The following is a 24,737-nucleotide window of genomic DNA, read 5'->3' on the forward strand; positions in this document are numbered from 1 at the left end:
CTGCTGTATAACCTGGGAGGCACCAGTGTACTCAGAAGATAGGAAACCCTTTCTTGTTTAAGTCTGCCCTGCTCTTCCCACCCGAATCCAAGAGAACAAACCCAAATGCAAAGAGTTTCCAACCTTGTTATTTTATTAGAAGCATATTTACATTCTCGCAGTTAACTCTGAAGAGAACATTTTACAAAAGTTTTTTATATAAAGTTTGGAAACTACATAAAAATAACTTCTATTCTTCATAAAGAGGAAAATATAAGTTAGTTCTATTTACTCTGCTAAAAATTGACTGTAAATGTGAAACAGTTCCGTCTGTCCCTTCCAGAGAAAACATTAGCACAGAACACAAAGAATACTGCATGGGCCTTCTCAATGCTGGGCATTGCACGCTGGCTCAACTGTGAGACTGGGAGACCAAACCAGACCCCATCCGGGAAGGACAGGGGAGGTGTTAAGGCTAAGGCAGCACTGAGCAGGAAGCAGCAGCTCCTTGAATGAGATTCCAATGTGAACGACAAACCAAAGAAGGAAATGATCAAAGACTTTCACCTACACCATGAAACCGGCATTTCACCTAATACTCATTCTCACACCCCAGGCTACAAAAGGCAGTATTGTAACTAAAGCACAAGTCAGCCCTGCCACTGGCCATCACCTGACCATTCGCCAATGCTGGCCTCGCCTGGTGGAACTGGGTCTGTGTTCTGTAGTTACACTGTTAGTTCACGTTTTCCCAGCACCTGTGCACCAAAGAGAATCAAAGGGCATAATTGTTTCACTTGTCTCATTTGTGTGAGACCTGAAAATTGTCCCTTCTGGGTCAAATAGTGAAGCAGGCAAGCTGAGTTCTCACTAACCGAAGAGGACCAGTGCCTTCCCGCGGCCCCCAGTGCTTCTTTACGGCATATGTAAGTCTTTGGAACCCCAAGTCCCTTTTCCTATTGAATGGTTACCCTACTTTCCCAAGATCCATTTACAACCAGTCCCCAGAAAACTCCAGGGAACTGCTTCAGAAAGACAAAGCACTGAACCCTTACCTATAGGAGTGAAGAAAGAGGAAGTCCTCCCAGGGTGTGTCAACCACCCCATCACCACCAAAATAGTACCCAGACTCAGTACACCCATTTGATTCCTCAGAATCACCTTCAGTTTTCCGCTTTGTTTTTTTAAAGCAGGCATTTTCCTAAGGAAGCCATTTATTTATATTTTTTTCAAGTTAGACATAAAGGTGAAAAAAGGTTTTCTTTGTAAATAAACCGAACGCTGGGTTGAGCATTTGCTTTTATTGGGTTATCTACGCTCTGCAGCCTGTGGGGATCAGAATCTGTGGGAGGCCAGCTGAGTCATCCAAAGGCCCAGCATTCCATCTGAGATACAGAAGCTTTGCTTTTGCCAGGTTCCTGGGGGCGGGAAGCACTGCATTTCTCCCTGATGCTTTTTCTCCCTGAACAGAAGTTCCATTGACTGCCAGCCTCTGCCTGAAGTGTGAGGCCGGACTCTGAACTAGGAGGGACACAGAGCAGAGGGAAGCAGCCTTCCCGTATCACCTGCAGACGGGGTGGGCAAGTGTGAGACAGAATGACTGGGGTGGGAAAGTCTTGTGCGGCGAGGAATTTATCCCTGAACATAGGATCCCGTGCAGGCTGGCGGTTCAGCCTGTGCCTCTGGTGCCAACCCCCAGCACGCCCACACCAACGGCTCCCCTCACGTGTTCAGTGGCACAGGCCCAGGCAGCGAACATGTTCCAATCCACCTGGCACAAGAGGCCCAGGGGGCCAAGGGTGTGTGTGTGCGCGCACGTGCATGCGTGCCTGTATGTGCAGGAAGGGAAAGTACAAGATGGCACGAAACACTTGAGATCAGGGTGAAGCGTTCAGCCTCTCCCCATCCCACCACTGTAGATGCTGTCTCAAGAAGAAAGCAGACTGGGGGCACTGGAGGAAGGAGGGCACCCCCTGAGCAGCTGGCTGCAGACTAGGCTCCACTGGGAACCAGAATGGCTGTTAGAAGGCATGGTTCTTGGTCTGACACTGCAGGGAATGGCTGAAAAGCCACCGGCAATTACAACAGGACACGCCCACGGTGACTTCAGCAGTAGCACTTTGTGCCCACAGACAGCAAAGCTGGTGTTTTGGCAAACAGGAGGGGCCTCGAGGCCACAGAACACCTATTCCTCCTGGCCCCTGGCCCCCGCAACAGCCCAAGTCGTTGACAGCTCAAAGGAACCTGGGGCTCAAATGGAATGCACGTTAGTATCAGGCAGCACATCATAGAACCTCGCCCTCCATGACCAGCGAGAAGTCAGAAACGCCGGGTGGGTCTGTCAGGCACAGCTGGGGTGGCACAAGGCAAGGGGCTGGATTCGAGCCGGCATGGAAGCAAGAGGGAAGGGGCTCCTGAGTTACTTGTTCACAGAGAATGGGAGGGCCCCGAGGCCCACCGGCCTGCCAGCCACAGCCCTGGGCGGCTGTTACGAAGCATCCGCAGAGCTGTAGGGGAAGAACTTGGTGGCCTTGTTTGGGGTGGTGGGGCTCAGGCACTCTGCCTCCTCGTTCATTTTGAAGAACATCTCCTGCTCTCGTTTCTTCTGGTTCAGCTCTTCTTCCAGAGCCTAGGACAGAGGGCAGACGGAGCTCGTTTGGATCCCTTAGGACACAAGTCTTCCCCCACCACAGGACCCCCACCAAAGTGGCCTTCTCTGGAACTTCCCCTCCCAGGCCTCAGTGCTCGGGTAACTTGGTCTTCCCTCGCTCCTGTCCCAGCGCCCATCACCCAGAAGGTAGGTACCACCTCCTCCTTCCTCGTGCCACAGCCACGCAGGAGTTTCCTATGGACCAAGGGCTCTGCTTTGGGGAAATGCCAGTCTAGATGGGGTGTGAGGGAGAAGCAGATGCAAATCAGCTGGCAGGAAAACCACCCAAAGAATGGAGAAAAGCCTGAGGTAGCAAATGAAGCAAGAGGCTTAACAGCAGGGGAAACAGAGATGTCCGAGTTACATGGTGTTCCTAACCAGGGCACCGTCCTGCAAAATCAGGGGACTTCTTTTCAAAATATACGTGCAGTCATGCCACCCCCCTGAGATTCTAATTCTGAACATCTGTGGTAGGACAGGGGTTCTCTACGTTGTAAAAGCACATCAGATAACTGCAAGGGGAGCATCTAGACGACAAGCACCACAGGAGCTTCCCTTGGGCACACGCAAGTTTATCTAGCTAAATTGTGTCCTACCAGAAAAATTTCTTGAGGGTTCTCCAAAAATAAATTATTATTCGATTAAGCAAGGAAGCAGAGTGCAGAGGAAAGAGCAGGGGCTTTACAGTCAAATAGGATTCAGCTCCATTACCAGCTGGGTGGGCCTCTGCATGCTACCTTTCCTCTCCAAGCCTGTTTCCTCTCGTGTAAAATGGCAATATCACTACCTGCCTGGCCGGGCTACTGCAAAGATTAAATTAAAAACTAATGGGCTATAATTACTTAGTACTTCCTACATGTCAGACACTATGCTAAGTGCATTACATCTTATTTAATCTTCACCCTATGAGATAGATACCACTATCCCCATTAACGATGGAGAAACTGAGGCTCAGAGAGCTTAGGTCACTTGCCCAAGGTCATTCAGCTGGCTGGGAGCAGAGCCAAGATGGGTCTAACTTCAGAGTTCAAGCTCTGAAACACTGTGCCACCATCTGCAAAGCCAGGCACACATGAGTTACTCAGTAAATGTGGCTTCTTTATTACTTTCACTATAGAAGTGACCACTTTCACAGGATTTGACCAGCATTCTATTAGGTCTCTCTCTTTAAAACTATTATTATTATTATTATTTTCTTTTTTTTGTACGCGGGCCTCTCACTGTTGTGGCCTCTCCCGTTGCGGAGCACAGGCTCCGGACGCGCAGGCTCAGTGGCCATGGCTCACGGGCCCAGCCGCTCCGCGGCATGTGGGATCTTCCCGGACCGGGGCACGAACCCGTGTCCCCTGCATCGGCAGGCGGACTCTCAACCACTGCGCCACCAGGGAAGCGCCTAGCTACCACTTTTTTGAGCACAGAGAGGTTTAGTAACTTGCCCAGAGTTTCACAGCGAGTAATGGGGGAGCTAGGACTTTCTCCCACGTCTGTCTTCCTTAAAGCCTATGCTCTTAAGCACTACTCTCTTTTACCTCTATATAACCTATATATTCCTCTATATAACCTACGGCAGGAGTCAGCGGTCTTTTTTCTGTAAAGGGCCAGATGGTAAATTTTTTTGCCTTTGCAAACCTTAAGGTCTCTGTTGCAACTACTCAACTGCTGTTTGGTGTAAAATCTGCCAGAGACGATATGTAAATGAACGAGCATGGCTGTGTTCCATTAAAACTTTATTTACAAATACAGGTGGTGGGTCAGATTTGGCCCATGGGCAATAGTGTACTAACACCTGTTTTAAGGGAAGAAATGTTATCTTCATTTTATGGCCCCAAAAAGCAAGGTTCAGGAGGGAAGACTTGTCTGAGGCCACACTCTGTGTCAACTATGACCCAAGCAACACCTTATTGACCTTACAAGATATTCTAATTCAGAAAGAAATCTGAATTTTTCTAAAAATACTCCACAATGTACAGTCATCTCGCCTGCCCCCCCATACATGGGCAGCAGCTCAGAGCTGCTGACTGAAATGCAAGAGTGTAAAAGAACGTTTATTGCAGGATGCAGATCACCACCTCCGGGCCAGTGTTCCAGCAGCAACCCAGGTGACTAAGGATGGGATGATTCTACAAAGAATTCTGGAAAGAGGCAGCCCGCACCAGCAAAGTCCAACGGCTCTCCAGATACACACTGCGGCACCTCCCCTAAGCTCAGGCACCCCCAAGAAGCAATCTGGGCAGTTGCTAGAGGCAAGATGATGATTCATTTTCAGCCTCTCAGGATGTGCCAAGGGTATAGAAGCCCTAGGTAAGAGAACCAGGTGAGCATCTATTTCCTGATGCCAAATCCGCCTGTGTCAGCAGGAGTGTAATTGATTTGAGTGTCAAGTATCAAAAGTCCTAGCGGACCATGCGTGGTTACAGATAAGCGTGGGCCTATTAACAGGAAGGTCTGGGACCCTGGCCAGCTTCCAGCTAGAAAGCTCCATTAGCACAGGGAGGGAAGCTTCTATTCAAGGACTCCCAAGGCCGTTATATGGCTGAGGTGGGCAACTGCCTCCTGGGCAGATCACAGTTACAGCAAGTAGAGCTCAAGTACGACGGCAGAACAAACCTCAGGGCTCAGGACACATGATCAAGGGTAATTAGGGCAGCTCTCTCCTCAGAGAGTTTAGGAGAGTGGGAGGACATGAGTACGTCCTTGGCCTATACTGTGGGCTGGTGGCTTTCTGCATAACACTATACAATATTCATTATCTTCACTTTACAAATGACCACACTGAGGCCCTGTGATGGTCAATTTATTTGTCAACCTGGCAAAGCCATGGTAACCAGTTGTTTGGTCAAACACTAGTCTAGATGTCACTGTGAAGGAATTTTTTTATATGTGATTAACATTTAACTCAGTAGACTGAATAAAGCAGCTTACCCTCCAAAATGTGGTTGGGCCTCACTCAATCAGTTGCAGGCCTTAAGAGAAAAGACTGAGGTCCCGCTAAAGAAAGAGGGATTGGGCCTCCATACTGCCCTGCGGCTCAGCGCTGCAACATCAACTCTTCCCTGGCTCTCCAGCCTGCAGTCTGCCCTGCAGATTTCAGGCTTAACAGTCCCAACAACTGGGTGAGCCAGTTCCTTCAAATAAATCCATAAATCTGTACCTCATCCATATCTGTATCTATATCCATACCCCAGGCAGAACCGATGGCACAACACGAAGCAGGGCCCACCACTGAGCCCACCAGCCCAGCCAGGGTTACCTTTTTGCGTGGCCGAAGCTTGTCCCGCCATTCCTTTAGGTTCTGGTTATGGCTTTCGTCCAGGGCCTTCAGCTTCTGGGTTTCATGCTCTACCAGGAGGTGACACTTTTCATTCTGCAACGTATTCCAGGAAGTACAGGTAAGAAGCACAGAGGGCTGAGAGATACCATGAAGGTACCAGCATCATTCATTTATTACTTCTCCTTGATTATAAACTCCATGTATACAAAACGTTCTACCTGTAAAGACACATGCACCAAAAGGTGCCTGGAAGACTATTCCAGAATATTAACATTAATAATTCTCACTGAGTAGTGGAATCTGCAGCAATTTTGCAACTTTCTACTTCGGGCTTTCTGCATTGTTTGAATTTTTCAACATGAACGTATAAAACTAATAACAATAATCTCTGCCCTAATCCCACCACACAGAGGCAACCACCACAGAATCTTAGATATATTTCCCGTCAGGCTCTGTCCTGTGCATTCTTTAGCTCACCCTGTATACACAATTCTGAAACCTGCCTCCCTCTCCTCTTAACATTATAATGTAAACATTTCTACATGTATACAAAGAACTAACATCTTTTACAATCATCATTTTAATTCCTACAAAATATCCCACAGTATGGCTTATCTAATTTATTTAAACATTTCCCTATTTTTGGCCACTTAGGTTGCTCTTAATCTTCACTATTATAAATAGCATTGTATTAAACATCTGTGCTATGTACTGAATCGTGTCTCCCCAAAATTCATATGTTGAAGCCCTAATGCCCAATGTGATGGTATTTGGAGATACGGGGCCTTTAGGAGATAAATAGGTTTAGATGAGGTCAAGAGGGTAGGGCCCTCATGGCGGGATTAGTGCCCTTATAAGAAGAGACCAGAGAGCTCACATGCTAGACTGCTCCCTCCCTCTCTCCTTCCCTCCTTTTCTCCCTCTCCCCATCTCCCTCTCTCCCCCTCTCCTTTTCTCTCCTCTCTCTCTCTGCCATGTGAGGACACAGCAAGAAGGCATCCATCCGCAAGCCAGAGAGAGAGAGACTTCACCAGAACCCAGCCATGCTGGCAAAGCTGATCTTGGATTTCCAGGCTCCAAAACTGTAAGAAAATAAACTTCTGTTGTTTAAGCCACCCAGTCTGTGGTATTTTGTTATGGCAGTGTGAGCTAAGATAATCTGTGTGTATAAATAATTTGTATTTATATAAGTTATATAATTATCTGCATCACATACCATTTCTTCAGGAGAGACTTGTGACGGGGTAAGGGCCATGGACCTGGCTGAGGCCTGCCAGCCTCACTGTTCTCTCGCTGAGGTAAGTTACCTGCCTCACAAAACTTAGCCTGGAATCTCTCAAAGGCAAAAGTGACAGTTCCCTGTTGATTCCTCACAGGGAATCAATCTCGTGGTTTATAAGGAGTTTAGAAGCAGGGGGAAAGTGCCTTCATCCAGATACCTCAACCCTACTGGGAAAGTGCCTTTATCCAGATACGTCAACCCTACTGGACTGGGAGAGTACAACCCCTTGGGGAATTTTTATTTGGGGTTTCAAGCTCAAGGGTTCTGGGAATTTAAAAACTGCCTTGGTTGGGAATAATACTTATGGCAGCCCTGCCCAGAGCTGGGGTCCCAGCACTCTTTATGGGTTTTCTCAGTTCATCCTCACAGTAAACCCATGAGGCAGGGTTGGGAACATAGACACAGAAGGTGAGTGGCCTGGCTAAAATTCACACAGAAACAAGCAGCAGAGCCCCTACCTGACAGGCTTCAATACCTGCAATGTTTCCTCCACACCCCCCTGCCTTTCCAGAAATTGCCAGATGGATCCAATAGCCTAAAGAATTTCCTGAGGTCACAGAGGTTCCTGTCAGCCCATCTGTCAGGTATGGCAATGCCTCGCTCCACCACAAGGGGGCTCCAAGTACCAGCTCCCGGGCAGGGACCCTTAGGGTGAGGCAAACCTTTTGTGAGGCAAACAAGAGGTCAAGGATCTCCCCAGGGAAGGAGGTCACAAAGGGGCCTGTCAATATCAGGATACCTTTTCCTGACTTCAGTGGGAAAGCTCTGAGCTTCTCACCATTAAGGATGATGGTAAGTCGCTGTAGGTTTTTACAGATACCCTTTATCAAGTTGAGGAAGTTCCCCTCTATTCCTAGTTTACTGAGAAGGTTTATCATGAGCAGAGGTCAGCTTCTGTCAAATACTTTTTCTGTATCTGTTGATGATATGATCACGTGATGTTTCTTTAGCCTGCTGATGTCATGGATTATATTAACTCATTTTCATCTATTGCACCAGCCCTGGGATAAATCCCGCCTGGTCCTGGTGTATACTACTTTTTATACATTTTTAAATTCTATTTGCCAACGTTTCGTTGGGGATTTGTGCATCTGTGTTCATGAGAGATACAGGTCTGTAGTTTTCCTCCTTGTAACGTCTGGTTTTGGTATTAGGGTAATTGGGACACCTTTTCCCAAGACACAGTGGTGACCGAGAAATCCATCAGCATGCCCACTGCCAGGCCCCGGGCATGGCACGTTCAGCTCAGCTCTGTCATCTCATTTACAAAGCCTCACTCCAGTTCTGCAAAATAGGAATTATCATCCTTACCCCCTGCCTATTTTATGAATGTGGAAACTGTGGCCTGGGAGGGTGATGTGATTTGGCCAACATCACACAGAGCGGCAGGATGGAAACCATTCCACCCTGAGCTTCAGACTCCTTCCCCCGTTTGTAGGGTCTTTGGGCCCCCAGGGAGCTGACTGCCTGGGGTGGGGGGGGGCGGTGAGGCGAGCAGGGGCGGGGCAGAAGGGCAGTACCTGCAGCTGCTGCAGCTCGCCCATGTTGCTCTCGCACTGTGCCGCCATGTCCCGCGTCTGGCTCTCATGTTTTTGCTGCTGCTGCAGCCGCTCTGACTTCTGCCTCTTCTCCTCCTGCTGGGAGAACTGCAACAGAGAACAGGTGAGGCGCCTCAGCGGGCCACGGGCCTGGCTGGGGGCCCAGCTCAGCCCTGTCCCGGGGAGACCCCATCTGAGGGGCTGGTTTGTACAGAGCCACACTGCCCTGTACCACTCAGGCTGTGCCCCCTGTCTGAAGTTCTCCCCGCTGAGCTGAGACCCAGCCCCTGCCCTCAAGGAGCCCCCAGATTGGCGAGGACACTGAGACATGCTAGGACAGCGTATGTAGTAAGCAGGAATCACAGGAGCCCACAGCCACCGACTCTGTCCCGGAGCCACATGGGTGACTTGTGAGCGGGGTCTCAGTGGAGGAGAGGAAGGAGTTTACCAGCAGAAGCAGCTGCAGGATAGACACCCTGAGTGTGACAGGGAACACGCATGAGATGCAACGCCAAGCCTCCTCCCCTGTCCACCAGAGGAGGAGTCAACGTGAGGCTTTTAGGCTTTCGGGCTGTTACTTCTGGCTTCCATTCCATTCTTCCTTCCAAGACCCCGTGCTGCGTCTTATATTCTATACCCCCCCCAACCATGTAAGATTCAGGCCAAACCAAACCTGGATCTGGCCCCACTCCAGGACACCCCCGGCCCCCCACCTGCTTGATCTTCTCGCGCTGCTCAGCGGCACTGCCCGCCCCGTTGATGTGGAGGCTCTTCTTGTACATGGCCATGCGTGTCTTGCCCTCGCTCCTCTGAATCTTGGGCAGCCGCGCCTTTTCCTGCTGCTGCCGCACCTTCAGCTGCTCCATCATGCGCTGGTTGTAGCGCTGCATCTGCTCGCACTCCTGAGGGGGACACCCAGCAGAGGCCAAGGTCAGCTGCGTTCCACGCACGCAGGCGTGGTCAGATGCCAAGGCTGCCACACGCAACTCAGGAGCCCAGGACCTGCGTGGTCCAGAATGCTCGGCAGAGCAAGGCTTGTGTCATTTTACTATACTACCCTTAAATATCATCTTCTGTTCTCACTTTAAAGATTACCGTTAATAACCTTACCTTCTTACCTTCTGAATGCCTTCTTAATCTCCAAAATATACAAACAGCTCATACGACTTAACAAAAAAAAAAAAACCCAAGCAACCCAATCGAAAAATGGGCAGAAGGGGCTTCCCTGGTGGCGCAGTGGTTGAGAGTCCGCCTGCCGATGCAGGGGACACGGGTTCGTGCCCCGGTCTGGGAGGATCCCACATGCCGCAGAGCGGCTGGGCTCGTGAGCCATGGCCGCTGGGCCTGCGCGTCCGGAGCCTGTGCTCCGCAACAGGAGAGGCCACAACAGTGAGAGGCCCGCATACCACAAAAAAAAAAAAAGACATTTATCCAGAGAAGACATACAGATGGCCAGTAGGCACGTGAAAAGATGCTCAACATCACTAATTATTAGAGAAATGCAAATCAAAACTACAATGAGGTACCACCTCACATTGCTCAGAATGGCCACCATTAGAAAGTCCACGCATAACAAATGCTGGTGAGGGTTTGGAGAAAAGGGAGCCCTCCTACACTGTTGGTGGGAATGTAAGTTGGTGCAGCCACTACGGAAAACAGTATGGGAGGTTCCTCAGAAAACTAAAAATAGAGTTACCATATGATCCAGCAATCCCACTCCTGGGCATATACCTGGACAAAACTATAATTCAAACAGATACATGCACCCCTATGATCATAGCAGCACTATTCACAATAGCCAAGACATGGACACAACCTAAATGTCTCTAAATGGATGAATGGATAAAGATGATGTGGTACATATACACAATGGAATACTACTCAGCCATAAAAAAGAAAATAATGCCATTTGCAGCAACATGGATGCAACTACAGATGGTCATACGAAGTAAAGTAAGTCAGAAAGACAAATCCCAAATGATATCACTTATATGTGGAATCTAAAAGAACCTATCTACAAAACAGAAACAGGCTCACAGACATGGAGGATAGACTTGTGGTTGCCAAGGCCAGGTGGGGAGGGAGAGGGATGAACTGGGGGTTTGGGATTAGTAGATACAAACTATTACGTTTAGAATGGATAAACATCAAGGTCCTACTGTACAGCACAGGGAACTGTGTCCAATCTCCTGGAATAAACCATAATGGAAAAGAATATTTTAAAAAGAATGTATGCACATAACAGTCACTTTGCTGTACTGCAGAAATTAGCACAACATTGTAAAGCAACTATACTTTAATTAAAAAAGTATTCTGAGGGAATGCATGGGAAAGAGATATAAAATGAAAATGGAAAGAAAGGCAGGACAAAAAAAGGGAAAAAGTGAGAGAGACACGTACATCAGGTGTCAGGGTCAGCGAGGGAGCTGCTTGGGCCATCTGCTTCCCTGCCAGTTTCCCCAATTCCTAGCCCCTGGATCTGAGGCAGGACATCGCCCAAGAAGCTCTCAAGCCTCACTGTGGCCGACTTGGCTGCTCTCAGGAGCAAGTGATGCCCCACTGAGGGGCAGCCTCGCGGCTCTCCCAGGTCTCCCGGTGGCAGCCCCCGAACCCAAGCTGACTAGGAGCCTCACCTTCTCATGCTTGCGCACCAGCTCGTGCCGCTGGAGGAAGTACTGGTCTTTGAGCTGCTGCTTCACCAGCTGGTGCCTCTCCTGCAGGTGATGCTCCTCCATCTCCCACAGCGCCGCCTCCCGGTCTGTGGAGGACATGTCACCCGGTGAGGTGCAGATGGCCAGAGCCCCACCAGGCCCTCCCCTCCACTGCCCCGAGCCAGGTCTCCTCACACTGGCTGATAACTGTGCCACGTCCTTAGACTATGTGGGCTGAGCCAACTCCTAGAAACTTCCAGGGATGACAGCACCCAGCAGCATGGTAGAGCAGGAAGTGTTTGGAGTCAGGAGCCAGAGAAACCAGAGGCTAAAACCCAGCTGCATCACTGGGATTTGAGGTGAACACAAAATCCTCTCCGGGCCTCACCTTCCATCTCTGCCAAATGGGCACAACCACACTACGGAGGGAAAATGTCCTTGGAAAATACTTTTATGTTCAATCTACATTGCACCTCTGCTTTCCTAATGGGCAAATAGGAAGGGCTCACGTGGAAACCCCATGAAGAAGACAGCCTCTTGTCACTATTTCCTCCTTTGAAAAATAGGTGAGACCCTTCATGTCCCATATATGCATTATTGAAACAGTTATCTGGCATTTTATCACTGGAAGTCTCAGGACAGGGCAGGAAGCTGGTGTCAGATGGAGAACCTCACGCCCTGCAAGATACAGCTGGTCATGCTCAGCCTACTGCGAAGTTGTTTATTTCACTGCACTCCTGTTCCATGAAAGCCAGCATCTATCCACAGAACATCAAAACAGTGATCTGGCTTCTAAGCCAAAATCAGAACCCCAGTCCCACAGGTAGGATGGTTCTTACAGGCCATCACATGATAAGAAAAGGAAACAAGGGCTTTTCTGAAGCATCCGTGGCTCTATTCAGAATGTCGGAATACCAAGGACCCCATTTTTCTTGGCCCACATCAAGTACTGAGTGGTTTATACGGTTTTAACTGCCCTGGCCATCAGAGTCCTGGCTGTGGCCCCTGTTATAATAATGAGCCAGAGACAGCACTCGTATGTTAGTCCTATGTTTACATCTTTACAACGGACAGGGACCATTAGCTCCCAAGCCCACAGGCACCAAGCTCTAATTTTCACCCATCCAGTTGTTTTAAATGCAGTTCAAACAACAGACTTCCAGCCATTTGGAGCCTGCTTGCTTTGCATACCCCATAAAAGTGTACCCAACATCTGCTAGCCATAAATTAGATAGCCTGGGGGCTATATACAGACCCCAAGCCCTGCACCCTCCAGAGCTCTCTACCCCAGAGCTTCCTCAGCTGAGTGACATCATCAGATATATAAGCCCCCTTTCTGATCCCCTTCTTCCCCAGGATTTCCCCTGCTCTCCTCCCTCTGGGTGGTGGCTCACACTGTCGTCCCCCGACAGTCTAATGCTGGGAGGGACTCACCAGCATGCAAACCTGCCAAAGCACCACCACACAGGGGCAGTTAAGAGCTTGGCTTCAAGATAAGGTGTGCATCCAGGGCCCACTCTACCACTCATTAACTGTGCAACCCAGGCCACAGAAGAGTCACTCTCCAAACATCAACTTGCTCATCTATAAAAATGGGGAGGACAGTAGGGCCTGCCGTGCAGGGTTACGGGTAGGATGCAGGGTGACTAAGGTGTAAGATTAAGGCACGTGGCTAGGCAGAGGAGTCACTCACTGCGTGCTGGCTGCTGGGAGCGGCTCTCAGTACTGCCCCCCGACCCCGTTAACCCAGCTCACTCACGTGCAACTTCCACCCACTCTACATTGCTTCCTTTTTTTTTTTTTTCCTTTCCTCGACATCCACAATAGTGTCAGACAGTGTTGTTGCTAACTGGTATCTCTGCCTCAGTCCTGACTTCAGTGGGGATTTTCCTCATGTTTCACCATAAAGGCTGATGTTTGGTCTTAGGGTGGAGAGAAGACCTAGCAGTTCTTCCTTGCCCGGGGCTGGCATGTACGTTCATGGAGAGTCTGGGCCCACATGCGCGCCCCGCTCTCGGGCACCCACCTCGAAGGAGCTCCTGCTTCCTAGTGAGGCACTCGCGCTCCTTGCCGCAGATCTCCCGCCTGTTGTCGGCCGTGATCTTCTTCATCGCCAACTCCAGGTCCTCCTTCTGCTTGGCGAGGAAGTCCCGGTCCTATTAAGTATTTAAAATTTTAGACGTGTTCATGATATTGTGGTTATTTTTTTTTAGAGATACATATTGAGATATTAACAGGTGACATAATACGATGTCTGGGATTTGATTCAAAATGATACAGTAGAGTGGGGCAGTGAGTGGGCAGGAATTAATAATTACTGAGGTCAGGTGATGGGTATATGGGGATTCATTATACTGTTATACCCCTTTCTGCCTATGTTTTAAACTTTCCTTAATAAAGAGTAAAGAACTGAAATTTAAATTAAAAAATTTTAGCTACTATATGTGAAATAGATAACCAACAAGGACCTACTGTATAGCACAGGGAACTATACTCAATATTTTGTAATAACCTATAAGGGGGAATTCCCTGGTGGTCCAGCGGTTAGGACTTGGAGCTTTCACTGCTGAGGGCCCAGGTTCGATCCGTGGTCAGGGAACTAAGATCCCGCAAGCTGCGCATGGGGCACAGCCAAAAAAAAACCCCAAAACAAACAAACAAAAAACCTATAAGGGAAAAGAATCTGAAAAAGAATATCTATCTATCTATAGATAGATATCACTAAATCACTGCACTGTACACCTGAAACTAACACACTGTAAATCAACTATGCTTCAATAAAAAAATAACAAATTAAAAAAAAAATTTTAATAAAAATTTTAGGAAACATGTTAAGAAACTAAAAATTTGCACTAATCTTATCACTCAATGCTAGCAACTGGTTTTGGTGTATCTATATAAATGTATTTACATCTGTTGTTGTTTCACAAAGATTACTTTAAAAGACTTGAAGAAATATTTGTACACCCTTATGCATGGCAGCATTTTTCACAACAGCCAAGGGATTGGAAACAACTCAAGTGTCCATAAACAGATGAATGCATAAATACAATGTGGTATATACATACAATGAAATATTATTCAGCCTTTAAAAGGAAGGCAATTCTTATATATGCTACAACACGAATGAATCTTGAGGACAAGGTAAGTGAAATAAACCAGACACAAAAGGACAAATACTGTATGATTCCACTTATATGAGGTCAAATTTGTAGAGACAGAAAGTAGAATGGTGGTTGCCAGGGACTGGAGGCAGGGCGTCATGGGGAATTACTGCTTAATGGGTCCAGAGTTTCTGTTTTGCAAGATGAAGAGTTCTGGAGATGGATCATGGTGATGGTACTCACCATGATGTGAATGTACTTAATATCACTGAACTGCACACTTAAAAATGGGTAAGATACCAAATTTTATGTTTTGTCTATTTTACCACAACTTTTAAAAATTATTAAAAAGACCTTTCCAGGTCATGATGTAAGCTCCTATCAAAAATAAGTTGTAATGGCTGAAAATATTTCATGGTATAGCTAGCTATACCCAACTTATCTACCCAATATATAATAGGTTGTTTATAGGTTTTCTTTATTTTAGATACTGCTGCTCTTCACATTCTGGTAGCTAAATGTCCTTGAACCTCTGTGATGATTCATCTTCAAGATTAGTCCTAGAAGCAGAAAATCTAGGCCAAAGGATGTGTACGTTTTTGAAGCTCTTGATGCAACTTCCAGAGTGGCCTCCTAAAAGGGCCAGTCTTCTCTCCCTCTGTGGGGACTAGGGCCTGTCTCCCCACCCTCCCTAGCCCTGCATTCTTTTTCTAATCAACCTGTCAAGGGACAGGTTGGAGGAAAGTATGATGGTGTCCTGGAGTCAGACTCAGCTTGAGGCCTCGGACCCCACTGTTAACTGTGCAGTGTCACCTTTCTGAGCCTTAGCTTCTTCCTCTGTAAAGGGGAAAACAAACAGCACCTATCCTGGTAAGCCATGAATGCTAAACCAGAGAACACACAAAACAATTGTAATTGTAGACTCTAATTTTCTTTGCATTTGGGGGCAGAGGAAGTGGGACAAAATGAGAACATGAAGTGAAAAGGCTACCGAGGCTGGGGCAGAGGGGACTGAGTGTAGCTGGGAGAGGCTGAAAAGAACGAGACCTATAGGGCCTTGAAAGCATGTGAGAAGGCTGATCTGATCTTATGGACAAAGTGGGAGCCACTGAAGGTTTTAAAGGCCCAGGGCTGTTGGGGAAGGGTGCCATGATCAGATCTGGAATCCGTATTGATCACAACAACTGGTATGAGAGAAAGAACTGCAAGAACTGGAGGGAAACTAGCTGGGAGGCTACTGCAGTAGTCCAGGCAAAAGACAAGAATGGCTAGGGGGTCACAGAGATGTTGACAAGTTGATGGATCCAGAGGGAGTTTGGAGATTAAAAGAAAAACAAAACCCAGGCTTCAAGAGGTGATGAAGGATTGCAGGGAAAAGGGGTGTCAGGAATGACAAGGCTTCTGGCCTGACATCACAGTGGAGGACGGTGTCCCCTCAGAACACGAGAACAGGACCAGGTCTGGGAGATCTGGGTTTGGTGTCTTTGAGACTCCAAAAGATGCCAAGTGGGCAGAGGGATGTACTGGGTTGGTCAAGATGTGAGGTACAAACAGCTCTAAAACAAGGCAGGAAGCGGTAAAGGCTCTGGGAGAGGTGGATGTAAAGGTCTGTGGTATCTCCTAGAGATGGGAGAGCTCACTTCCAGCTGGAGCAAGGGCAATCAAGGAAGGCTGCATGGGGGAGATGATAACAGGGAGGATTAATCCAGATGGTCTGATTTATTCAGAATGAGGATAATCCGGATGGTCTGATTTATTCAGAATGAGAGATAGGTGAGTATTCAAAGGGCAGGGCATGGGCACACACAGAGAAGAGCTCTGGTCACCATTCAGGGACTCAAACCTGTGACTCCCCAACCCCTCTACTCCCCAACTGAGGGGCAAGGACTCACGAGAAGCTGCTTCTTCTGTGCATGCTCCTCCATCTTCTGCTTCATGCTCTCCTTCCGCTGCTGCCTGGGGAGCTTCTCCACCTCATTCTTCACCTGCACCAGAGACAGCAGAGAATGGCTAGGTCAGCGTACCTCCACACTTCATATTGAATAAGCCTTCAATCCCAGAACTCCTGGGCCAGGGAGACTGAAGAGGAGGCTCAGCTTTCTAGGCACTAGCCCCGAGTCTGCTCTCCACTCCGCTGACAGATGACACCTGCTGGCCACCCGTCTGCTGCTGGCTCCAGTTTCCAGGCTCCTTCAGAGCAGACAGATGCTGTTTTCGCTGTTTGGTATCCATCCCCCTTCTTCTGATGACAGCACCTCAGTTTCTTTTAGGACAGTGTTTCTCAACCTCTTTTTAAATTGTTGCCCCCTCAGAAGCCCTTTTAGACATTTTTTTCCCTAATGAACCAACACCATGAAATTTTAATCCCACAGATATACTGTCAATCTGTTAGACCATTATAATATCTAAGACGTTTTTAACTCCTTGGGGGTGAGAATGCATGCATTAGGTAGCCCCAGCTCAGTCTCTGAGGTTCAGGCATGGCTGATGCCCCCAGCCCCATCTGACTCTAGGCTGGGCATATGATCCAAGCTGTCAATCAGCATATTCCATGCCTTGGCATCTGGGATTGGTTCAGAGATGAGCGTGTGATCTTCGCTGGGCTAGTGAGAGCTTCAGGATGGGTGCTGGAATTATTGGGGGAAGCCGCTCTCTGTCCTTTGGGGTTGCTGAGCTGGGAGGATGTAGGCCATGGTGGACCACCCTGGAGGGGGTCTGCCTGAGACAGAATCAATGCATGGAAGCAATGTTAAGAGATGAAGGATGCCTGGTGACACTTCTGCCCTCCTGGTCAGAGACGGGAGTTCTTGGTTTGATGTCTTTGAGACTCCCAAAAGATGCCAGGTGGGCAGATGGTGAACTAATAGTATTCTCAGGCCAGCTGGAACTGGCTTTCTGTTTTTTATAACAGAAGAAGAAGAGATTCATGACACTTCACTATAAGGAAGCTACAGTTCCTCAGTTTTCTCTGAGTAACCCATACCTTCACAGTTACCTGACACCCCAAAACATGCACTCACTGACAGGGCTCTTAGGAGCAGGTAGTGAAGGATTTTTCCATACTGTCCGTGATCAAAAAGAAGCATTCCAGGAGAGTTCTACTTCTGGCATGGTGAGGTACACCAATGCAGCCTCTCATTCCTGCTGATTACAGTGAAAAACTCTGGATAAAATACAAAAAGCAACTAACTGAGGACTCTGAAAAGTAAACAAAATCAGGTGGCTATGAAAGGGAGTCAAAACTTATAGAAGGGGCTGGTACCAGGGCTGAGTTTCCTGGGAATTTTTTTTTTTCCTTTTGCTCTCCTGGCTTTGCCCCTGTCCTAGACAGTGATGCAGTGGCTAAAACTGTAAGAAACATTGTGTTTCTGGCTAAAGAATCAGGCAGAAGTCAATAAAATTAATAAACCTTTAGTCAGATTGACAGAGAAGATGGAGGCAGTGGAGAAGAAAAAGGAGGAGGGAGAGGAAGAGGATACTACAACACAAATTACCAGTATGAAGGGTGAAAGAGACATCACTACAGATCCTACAGTCATTAGAAAGGATACTAAAGGAATCCTATGAACAGCTTTATGTCAGTAAATTCAGCCACTTAGGTGAAATAGACAAATTCCTTGAAAGAAACTACCAAAGCTCATTCAAGAAGAAATAGATAACTAAAACCAGAGTGACATTAAAACCACTGACCAAATCCTTTTCATAAATAGACTCAAAAGTCCTCATCAAAATATTAGCAAATTCCTGCTGGTGGGAATGTGAATTGGTACAGCCACTATGAAGAACAGTATGGAGGTTCCTTAAAAAACTACAAATAAAACTACCATATGACGCAGCAATCCCACTACTGGGCATATACCCTGAGAAAACCATAATTCAAAAAGAGTCATGTACCACAATGTTCATTGCAGCACTATTTACAATAGCTCGGAGATGGAAACAACCTAAGTGTCCATCATCGGATGAATGGATAAAGAAGATGTGGCCCATATAGACAATGGAATATTACTCAGCCATAAAGAAACGAAATTGAGCTATTTGTAATGAGTTGGATAGACCTAGAGTCTGTCATACAGAGTGAAGTAAGTCAGAAAGAGAAAGACAAATACTGTATGCTAACACATATATATGGAATTTAAGGGAAAAAAATGTCATGAAGAACTTAGGGGTAAGACAGGAATAAAGACACAGACCTACTAGAGAATGGACTTGAGGACATGGGGAGGGAGAACGGTAAGCTGTGACAAAGCGAGAGAGAGGCATGGACATATATACACTACCAAACGTAAGGTAGATAGCTAGTGGGAAACAGCCGCATAGCACAGGGAGATCAGCTCGGTGCTTTGTGACCACCTGAAGGGGTGGAATAGGGAGGGTGGGAGGGAGAGAGACACAAGAGGGAAGAGGTATGGGAACATATGTATATATATAACTGATTCACTTTGTTATAAAGCAGAAACTAACATGCCATTGTAAAGCAATTATACTCAATAAAATATATATTAGCAAATTCAATCTAGTAATATATAAAAAGTAAACTACATAATGACCAAGTGGGCTTTATCCCAGGAATGTAAAGCTCATTCAATATTTGAAAACAAAGCCATGTAATTCACAATATCAATAGACTAAAGAAGAAAAACTATACGATCACATCAATTGATATAGGAAAAACATCTGACGAAATGCAACATCCATTCATGACAAAATCTATTAGCAAACTAGGAATAGAAGGGAACTTCCTTAATCTGAAAGGGCATCTACAAAAAACCCTAATGCTAACATCCTACTTAACTATGAAATACTAAATGTTTTCCCCTTAAGACTGGAAACAAGGCAAGGATGTCCACTCTACCATTCCTATTCAACATCCCACTAGAGGTCCTTGCCAGCATCATAAAGCAAGAAAAAGAAACAAAAAGCATATAGGAAGAAATAAAACTCTGTTTGCAGACATTATTGTCTATGTAGAAAATCCCAAGAAATCTATATTTTAAAAAGTACTAGAACTGGTAAGTGAGTTTAGTGAGGTCAGTATACAAGATCAATATACCACTATTTTCTATACTCTAGCACTGACATTAGAAATTGACATTAAGGGGGACCTTCAAGATGGCAGAGGAATAAGACATGGAGATCACCTTCCTCTCCACAAACACATCAAAAATATATCTACGTGTGGAACAACCCCTACAGAACACCTACTAAAGGCTGGCAGAAGACCTCAGACTTCCCAAAAGGCAAGAAAATCCCTACACACCTGGGTAGGGCAAAAGAAAAAAGAAAAAATAGAGACAAAAGAATAGGGACAGGACCTGCACCTCTGGGAGGGAGCTGTGAAGGAGGAAAAGTTTCCACACACTAGGAAGCCCCTTCACGGGCGGAGACAGGGTGGGGTGGGGGTGGGGGGTAAGCTTTGGAGCCACGGAGGAGAGCACAGCAACGGGTGCAGAGGGCGAAGTGGAGAGATTCCCGCACAGAGGATCAGTGCCGACCAGCACTCACCAGCCTGAGAGGCTTGTCTGCTCACCCGCTGGGGCAGGTGGGGGCTGGGAGCTGAGGCTCAGGCTTCGGTGGTCTGGTCCCAGGAAGAGGACTGGGGTTGGCTGCATGAACACAGCCTGAAGGGGGTATAGTGCACCACAGCTAGCCGGGACGGAGTCCAGGAAAAACTCTGGACCTGCCTAAGAGGCAAAAGACCATTGTTTCGGGGTACACGAGAGGGGATTCCTTCCCCGTCTGCCCACAGAAGGCAGAGCAATGCCTAAACGAGCTCCAGAGACGGGTGCGAGCCGCAACTATCAGCTTGGACACCAGAGACAGGTGTGAAATGCTAAGGCTGCTGCTGCAGCCACCAAGAATCCTGTGTGCAAGCACAGGTCACTAGCCACATGCCCAACCCCCACCCCCCGCAAGCTTGTGCAGCCCGCCACTGCCAGGGTCCTGTGATCCGGGGAACGGCACGCCTCAGGCTGTTGCAACACCACTCCAGCCTCTGCCGCCAAAGGCTCGCCCCGCATTCCAATTATAACTACTGTACCCCTTCCTCCTCCCCCACCCCACCGGCATGAGTGAGCCAGAGTACCCTAATCAGCCGTTGCTTTAACCCCATCCTGTCTGGGCGGGAACAGAAGCCTGAGGGCAACCCACACGCAGAGGTGGGGCCAAACCCAAAGCTGAACCCCAGGAGCTGTGCAAACAAAGAAGAGAAAGGGAAATCTCTCCCAGCAGCCTCAGGAGCAGCGGATTAAATCCCCACAATCAACTTGAGGTACTCTGCATCTCTGGAATACCTGAATAGACAACGAATCATCCCAAAATTGAGGCAGTGGACTTTGGGAGCAACTGTAGACTTGGGGTTTCCTGTCTGCAACTGACTTGTTTCGGATTTTTATGTTTATCTTAGTATACATTTTAGCGCTTGTTATCATTGCTGGATTTGTTTATTGGTTTGGTTGCTCTCTTTCTTTTCTTTTCTCTAGTACTTTTTAAAAAAATTTTATTTATTTATTTTTGGCTGTGTTGGGTCTTCGTTTTTGTGCGTGGGCTTTCTCTAGTTGCGGCGAGCGGGGGCCACTCTTCATTGCAGTGCGCAGGCCTCTCACTGTCGCGGCCTCTCTTGCTGCGGAGCACAGGCTCCAGATGCGCAGGCTCGGTAGTTGTGGCTCACGGGCCTAGTTGCTCCGCAGCATGTGGGATCTTCCCAGACCAGGGCTCGAACCCGTGTCCCCTGCATTGGCAGGCAGATTCTCAACCACTACACCACCAGGGAAGCCCTTCTAGTACTTTTAAATTTTTAAATTTTGATTATTTTATTTTTTAATTTTAATTATTTTATTTATTTTTACTTTTTTATTTAAAAAACTATTTTTTCTTTCTTTTTTTCTCCCCTTTCTTCTGAGCCGTGTGGCTGTCAGGGTCTTGGTGCACTGGCCTGGTGTCAGGCCTGAGCCTCTGAGGTGGGAGAGACGAGTTCAGGACATTGGAACATCAGAGACCTCCTGGCCCCATGTAATATCAATTGACAAGAGCTCTCCCAGAGATCTCCATCTCAATGCTAAGACCCAGCTCCACCCAACGGCCAGCAAGCTCCAGTGCTGGATGGCCCGTGCCAAACAACTAGCAAGACAGGAACACAAGCCCACCCATTAGCAGAGAGGCTGCCTAAAATCATACTAAGTTCACAGACACCCCAAAACACACCACCAAATGCAGCTCTGCCCACCAGAAAGACAAGATCCAGCCCCACCCACCAGAACACAGGCACCAGTCCCCTCCACCAGGAAGCCTACACAACCCACTGAAGCAACCTTACCCACTGGGGGCAGACACCAAAAACAATGGGAACTATGAAACTGCAGCCTGCGAAAAGGAGACCCCAAACACAGTAAGTTAAGCAAAATGAGAAGACAGAAAAACATGCAGCAGATGAAGGAGCAAGGTAAAAACCCACCAGACCAAATGAAGAGGAAATAGGCAGTCTACCTGAAAACAAATTCAGAATAATGATAGTAAAGATGATCCAAAATCTTGGAAATAGAATAGACAAAATGCAAGAAACATTTGACAAGGACCTAGAAGAACTAAAGAGCAATCAAACAATGATGAACAACACAATAAATGAAATTTAAAATTCTCTAGAAGGAATCAATAGCAGAATAACTGAGGCAGAAGAAAGGATAAGTGACCTGGAAAATAAAATAGTGGAAATAACTACCGCAGAGCATAAGAAAGAAAAAAGAATGAAAAGAATTGAGGACAATCTCAGAGACCTCTGGGACAACATTAAATGCACCAACATTCGAATTAGTGGGGTCCCAGAAGAAGAAGAGGAAAAGAAAGTGTCCGAGAAAATATCTGAAGAGATTATAGTTGAAAACTTCCCTAACATGGGAAAGGAAATAGTCAATCAAGTCCAGGGAGCACAGAGAGTCCCATACAGGATAAATCCAACAAGAAACACACCAAGACACATATTAATCAAACTATCAAAAATTAAATACAAAGAAAGCATATTAAAAGCAGCAAGGGAAAAGCAACAAATAACATACAAGGGAATCCCCATAAGGTTAACAGCTGATCTTTCAGCAGAAACTCTGCAAGCCAAAAGGGAGTGGCAGGACATATTTAAAGTGATGAAAGGGGAAAACCTACAACCAAGATTACTCTACCTGGCAAGGATCTCATTCAGATTCGATGGAGAAATTAAAACCTTTACAGACAAGCAAAAGTTAAGAGAATTCAGCACCACCAAACCAGCTTTACAACAAATGCTAAAGGAACTTCTCTAGGCAGGAAACACAAGAGAAGGAAGAGACCTACAAAAACAAATCCAAAACAATTAAGAAAATGGTAGTAGGAACATACATATCGATAACTACCTTAAATGTAAATGGAATAAATGCTTCAACCAAAAGACAGAGACTGGCTGAATGGATACAAAAACAAGACCCATATATACACTGTCTACAAGAGACCCACTTCAGACCTTGGGACACATACAGACTGAAAGTGAGAGGATGGAAAAAGATATTCCATGCAAATGAATATCAAAAGAAAGTTGGAGGGGCTTCCCTGGTGGCGCAGTGGTTGAGAATCTGCCTGCCAATGCAGGGGACACAGGTTCGAGCCCTGGTCTGGGAAGATCCCACATGCCGCAGAGCAACTGGGCCCGTGAGCCACAACTACTGAGCCTGCGCGTCTGGAGCCTGTGCTCCACAAGAGAGGCCGCGATAGTGAGATGCCCGCTCACCACAACGAAGAGTGGCCCCCACTTGCCGCAACTAAAGCCCTCGCACAGAAACGAAGATCCAACACAGCCAAAAATAAATAAATTTTTAAAAAAAAGCTGGAGTAACAATTCTCGTAACAGACAAAATAGACTTTAAAATAAAGACTATTATAAGAGACAAAGAAGGACACTACATACTGTTCAAGGGATCAGTCCAAGAAGAAGATATAACAATTGTAAATATTTATGCACCCAACATAGGAGCACCTCAATACATAAGGCAAATGCTAACAGCCAAAAAGGGGAAATCGACAGTAACACATTCATAGTAGGGGACTTTAACACCCCACTTAAACCAATGGACAGATCATCCAAAATGAAAATAAATAAGGAAACACAAGCTTTAAATAACACATTAAACAAGATGGACTTAACTGATATTTATAGGACATTCTATCCAAAAACAACAGAATACACTTTCTTCTCAAGTGCTCATGGAACATTCACCAGGCCAGATCATATCTTGGGTCACAAATCAAGCCTTGGTAAATTTAAGAAAATTGAACTCATATCAAGTATCTTTTCTGACCACAACACTATGAGACTAGATATCAATTACAGGAAAAAACTGTAGGAAATACAAACACATGGAGGCTAAACAATACGCTACTAAATAACCAAGAGATCACTGAAGAAATCAAAGAGGAAATCAAAATATACCTAAAACAGGGCTTCCCTGGTGGCGCAGTGGTTGACAGTCCGCCTGCCGATGCAGGGGAGTCCAGGAGGATCCCACATGCCGCAGAGCGGCTGGGCCTGTGAGCTATGGCCGCTGAGCCTGCGCGTCCGGAGCCTGTGCTCCGCAACGGGAGAGGCCACAACAGTGAGAGGCCCGCGTACCGCAAAAAAAAAATCTACTAACAATAAATGCTGGAGAGGGTGTGGAGAAAAGGGAACCCTCTTGCACTGTTGGTGGGAATGTAAACTGATACAGCCACTATGGAGAACAGTATGGAGGTTCCTTAAAAAACTAAAACTAGAACTACCATACGACCCAGCAATCCCACTACTGGGCATATACCCTGAGAAAACCATAATTCAAAAAGAGTCATGTACCAAAATGTTCATTGCAGCTCTAGTTACAACAGCCAGGCTATGGAAGCAACCTAAGTGTCCATCGATAGATGAATGGATAAAGAAGATGCGGCACATATATACAATGGAATATTACTCAGCCATAAAAAGAAACGAAACTGAGTTATTTGTAGTGAGGTGGATGGACCTAGAGTCTGTCATACAGAGTGAGGTAAGTCAGAAAGAGAAAAACAAATACCATATGCTAACACATATATATGGAATCTAAAAAAAAAAAATGGTTCTGATGAACCTAGGGGCAGGACAGGAATAAAGATGCAGATGTAGAGAACAGACTTGAGGACACAGGGAGGGTGAAGGGTAAGCTGGGATGAAGTGAGAGAGTAGCACTGATGTATATACACAACCAAATGTAAAATAGATTAGTGGGAAGCAG

The 24,737-nt window shown here is 46.8% G+C and overlaps 1 protein-coding gene and 1 long non-coding RNA gene across 4 annotated transcripts in view; one reads left to right on the top strand and one right to left on the bottom strand.

Annotated features, from left to right (window-relative positions):
• The window catches only part of LOC115838768 (uncharacterized), a 70,849-nt gene extending 63,840 nt beyond the window's left edge, over positions 1–7,009 (top strand). For both annotated transcript variants that reach the window (XR_009563506.1, XR_004033763.2), the window contains 2 exons: positions 2,594–2,776; positions 4,684–7,009. This is a non-coding gene — a long non-coding RNA (uncharacterized lncRNA). The remainder of the gene's footprint in view (positions 1–2,593; positions 2,777–4,683) is intronic.
• The window catches only part of STK10 (serine/threonine kinase 10), a 120,310-nt gene continuing 95,691 nt past the window's right edge, over positions 119–24,737 (bottom strand). For both annotated transcript variants that reach the window (XM_030829923.2, XM_060296598.1), the window contains 7 exons: positions 16,368–16,460; positions 13,398–13,527; positions 11,354–11,478; positions 9,434–9,622; positions 8,703–8,828; positions 5,880–5,993; positions 119–2,608 (listed from right to left, as the gene is read on the bottom strand). In XM_030829923.2, coding sequence (XP_030685783.2) covers positions 2,468–2,608; positions 5,880–5,993; positions 8,703–8,828; positions 9,434–9,622; positions 11,354–11,478; positions 13,398–13,527; positions 16,368–16,460 — 918 coding nt within the window. In that variant the 3' untranslated portion in view covers positions 119–2,467. The remainder of the gene's footprint in view (positions 2,609–5,879; positions 5,994–8,702; positions 8,829–9,433; positions 9,623–11,353; positions 11,479–13,397; positions 13,528–16,367; positions 16,461–24,737) is intronic.

Source organism: Globicephala melas, chromosome 3, assembly GCF_963455315.2.
Source record: "Globicephala melas chromosome 3, mGloMel1.2, whole genome shotgun sequence".
NCBI lineage: Eukaryota > Metazoa > Chordata > Mammalia > Artiodactyla > Delphinidae > Globicephala > Globicephala melas.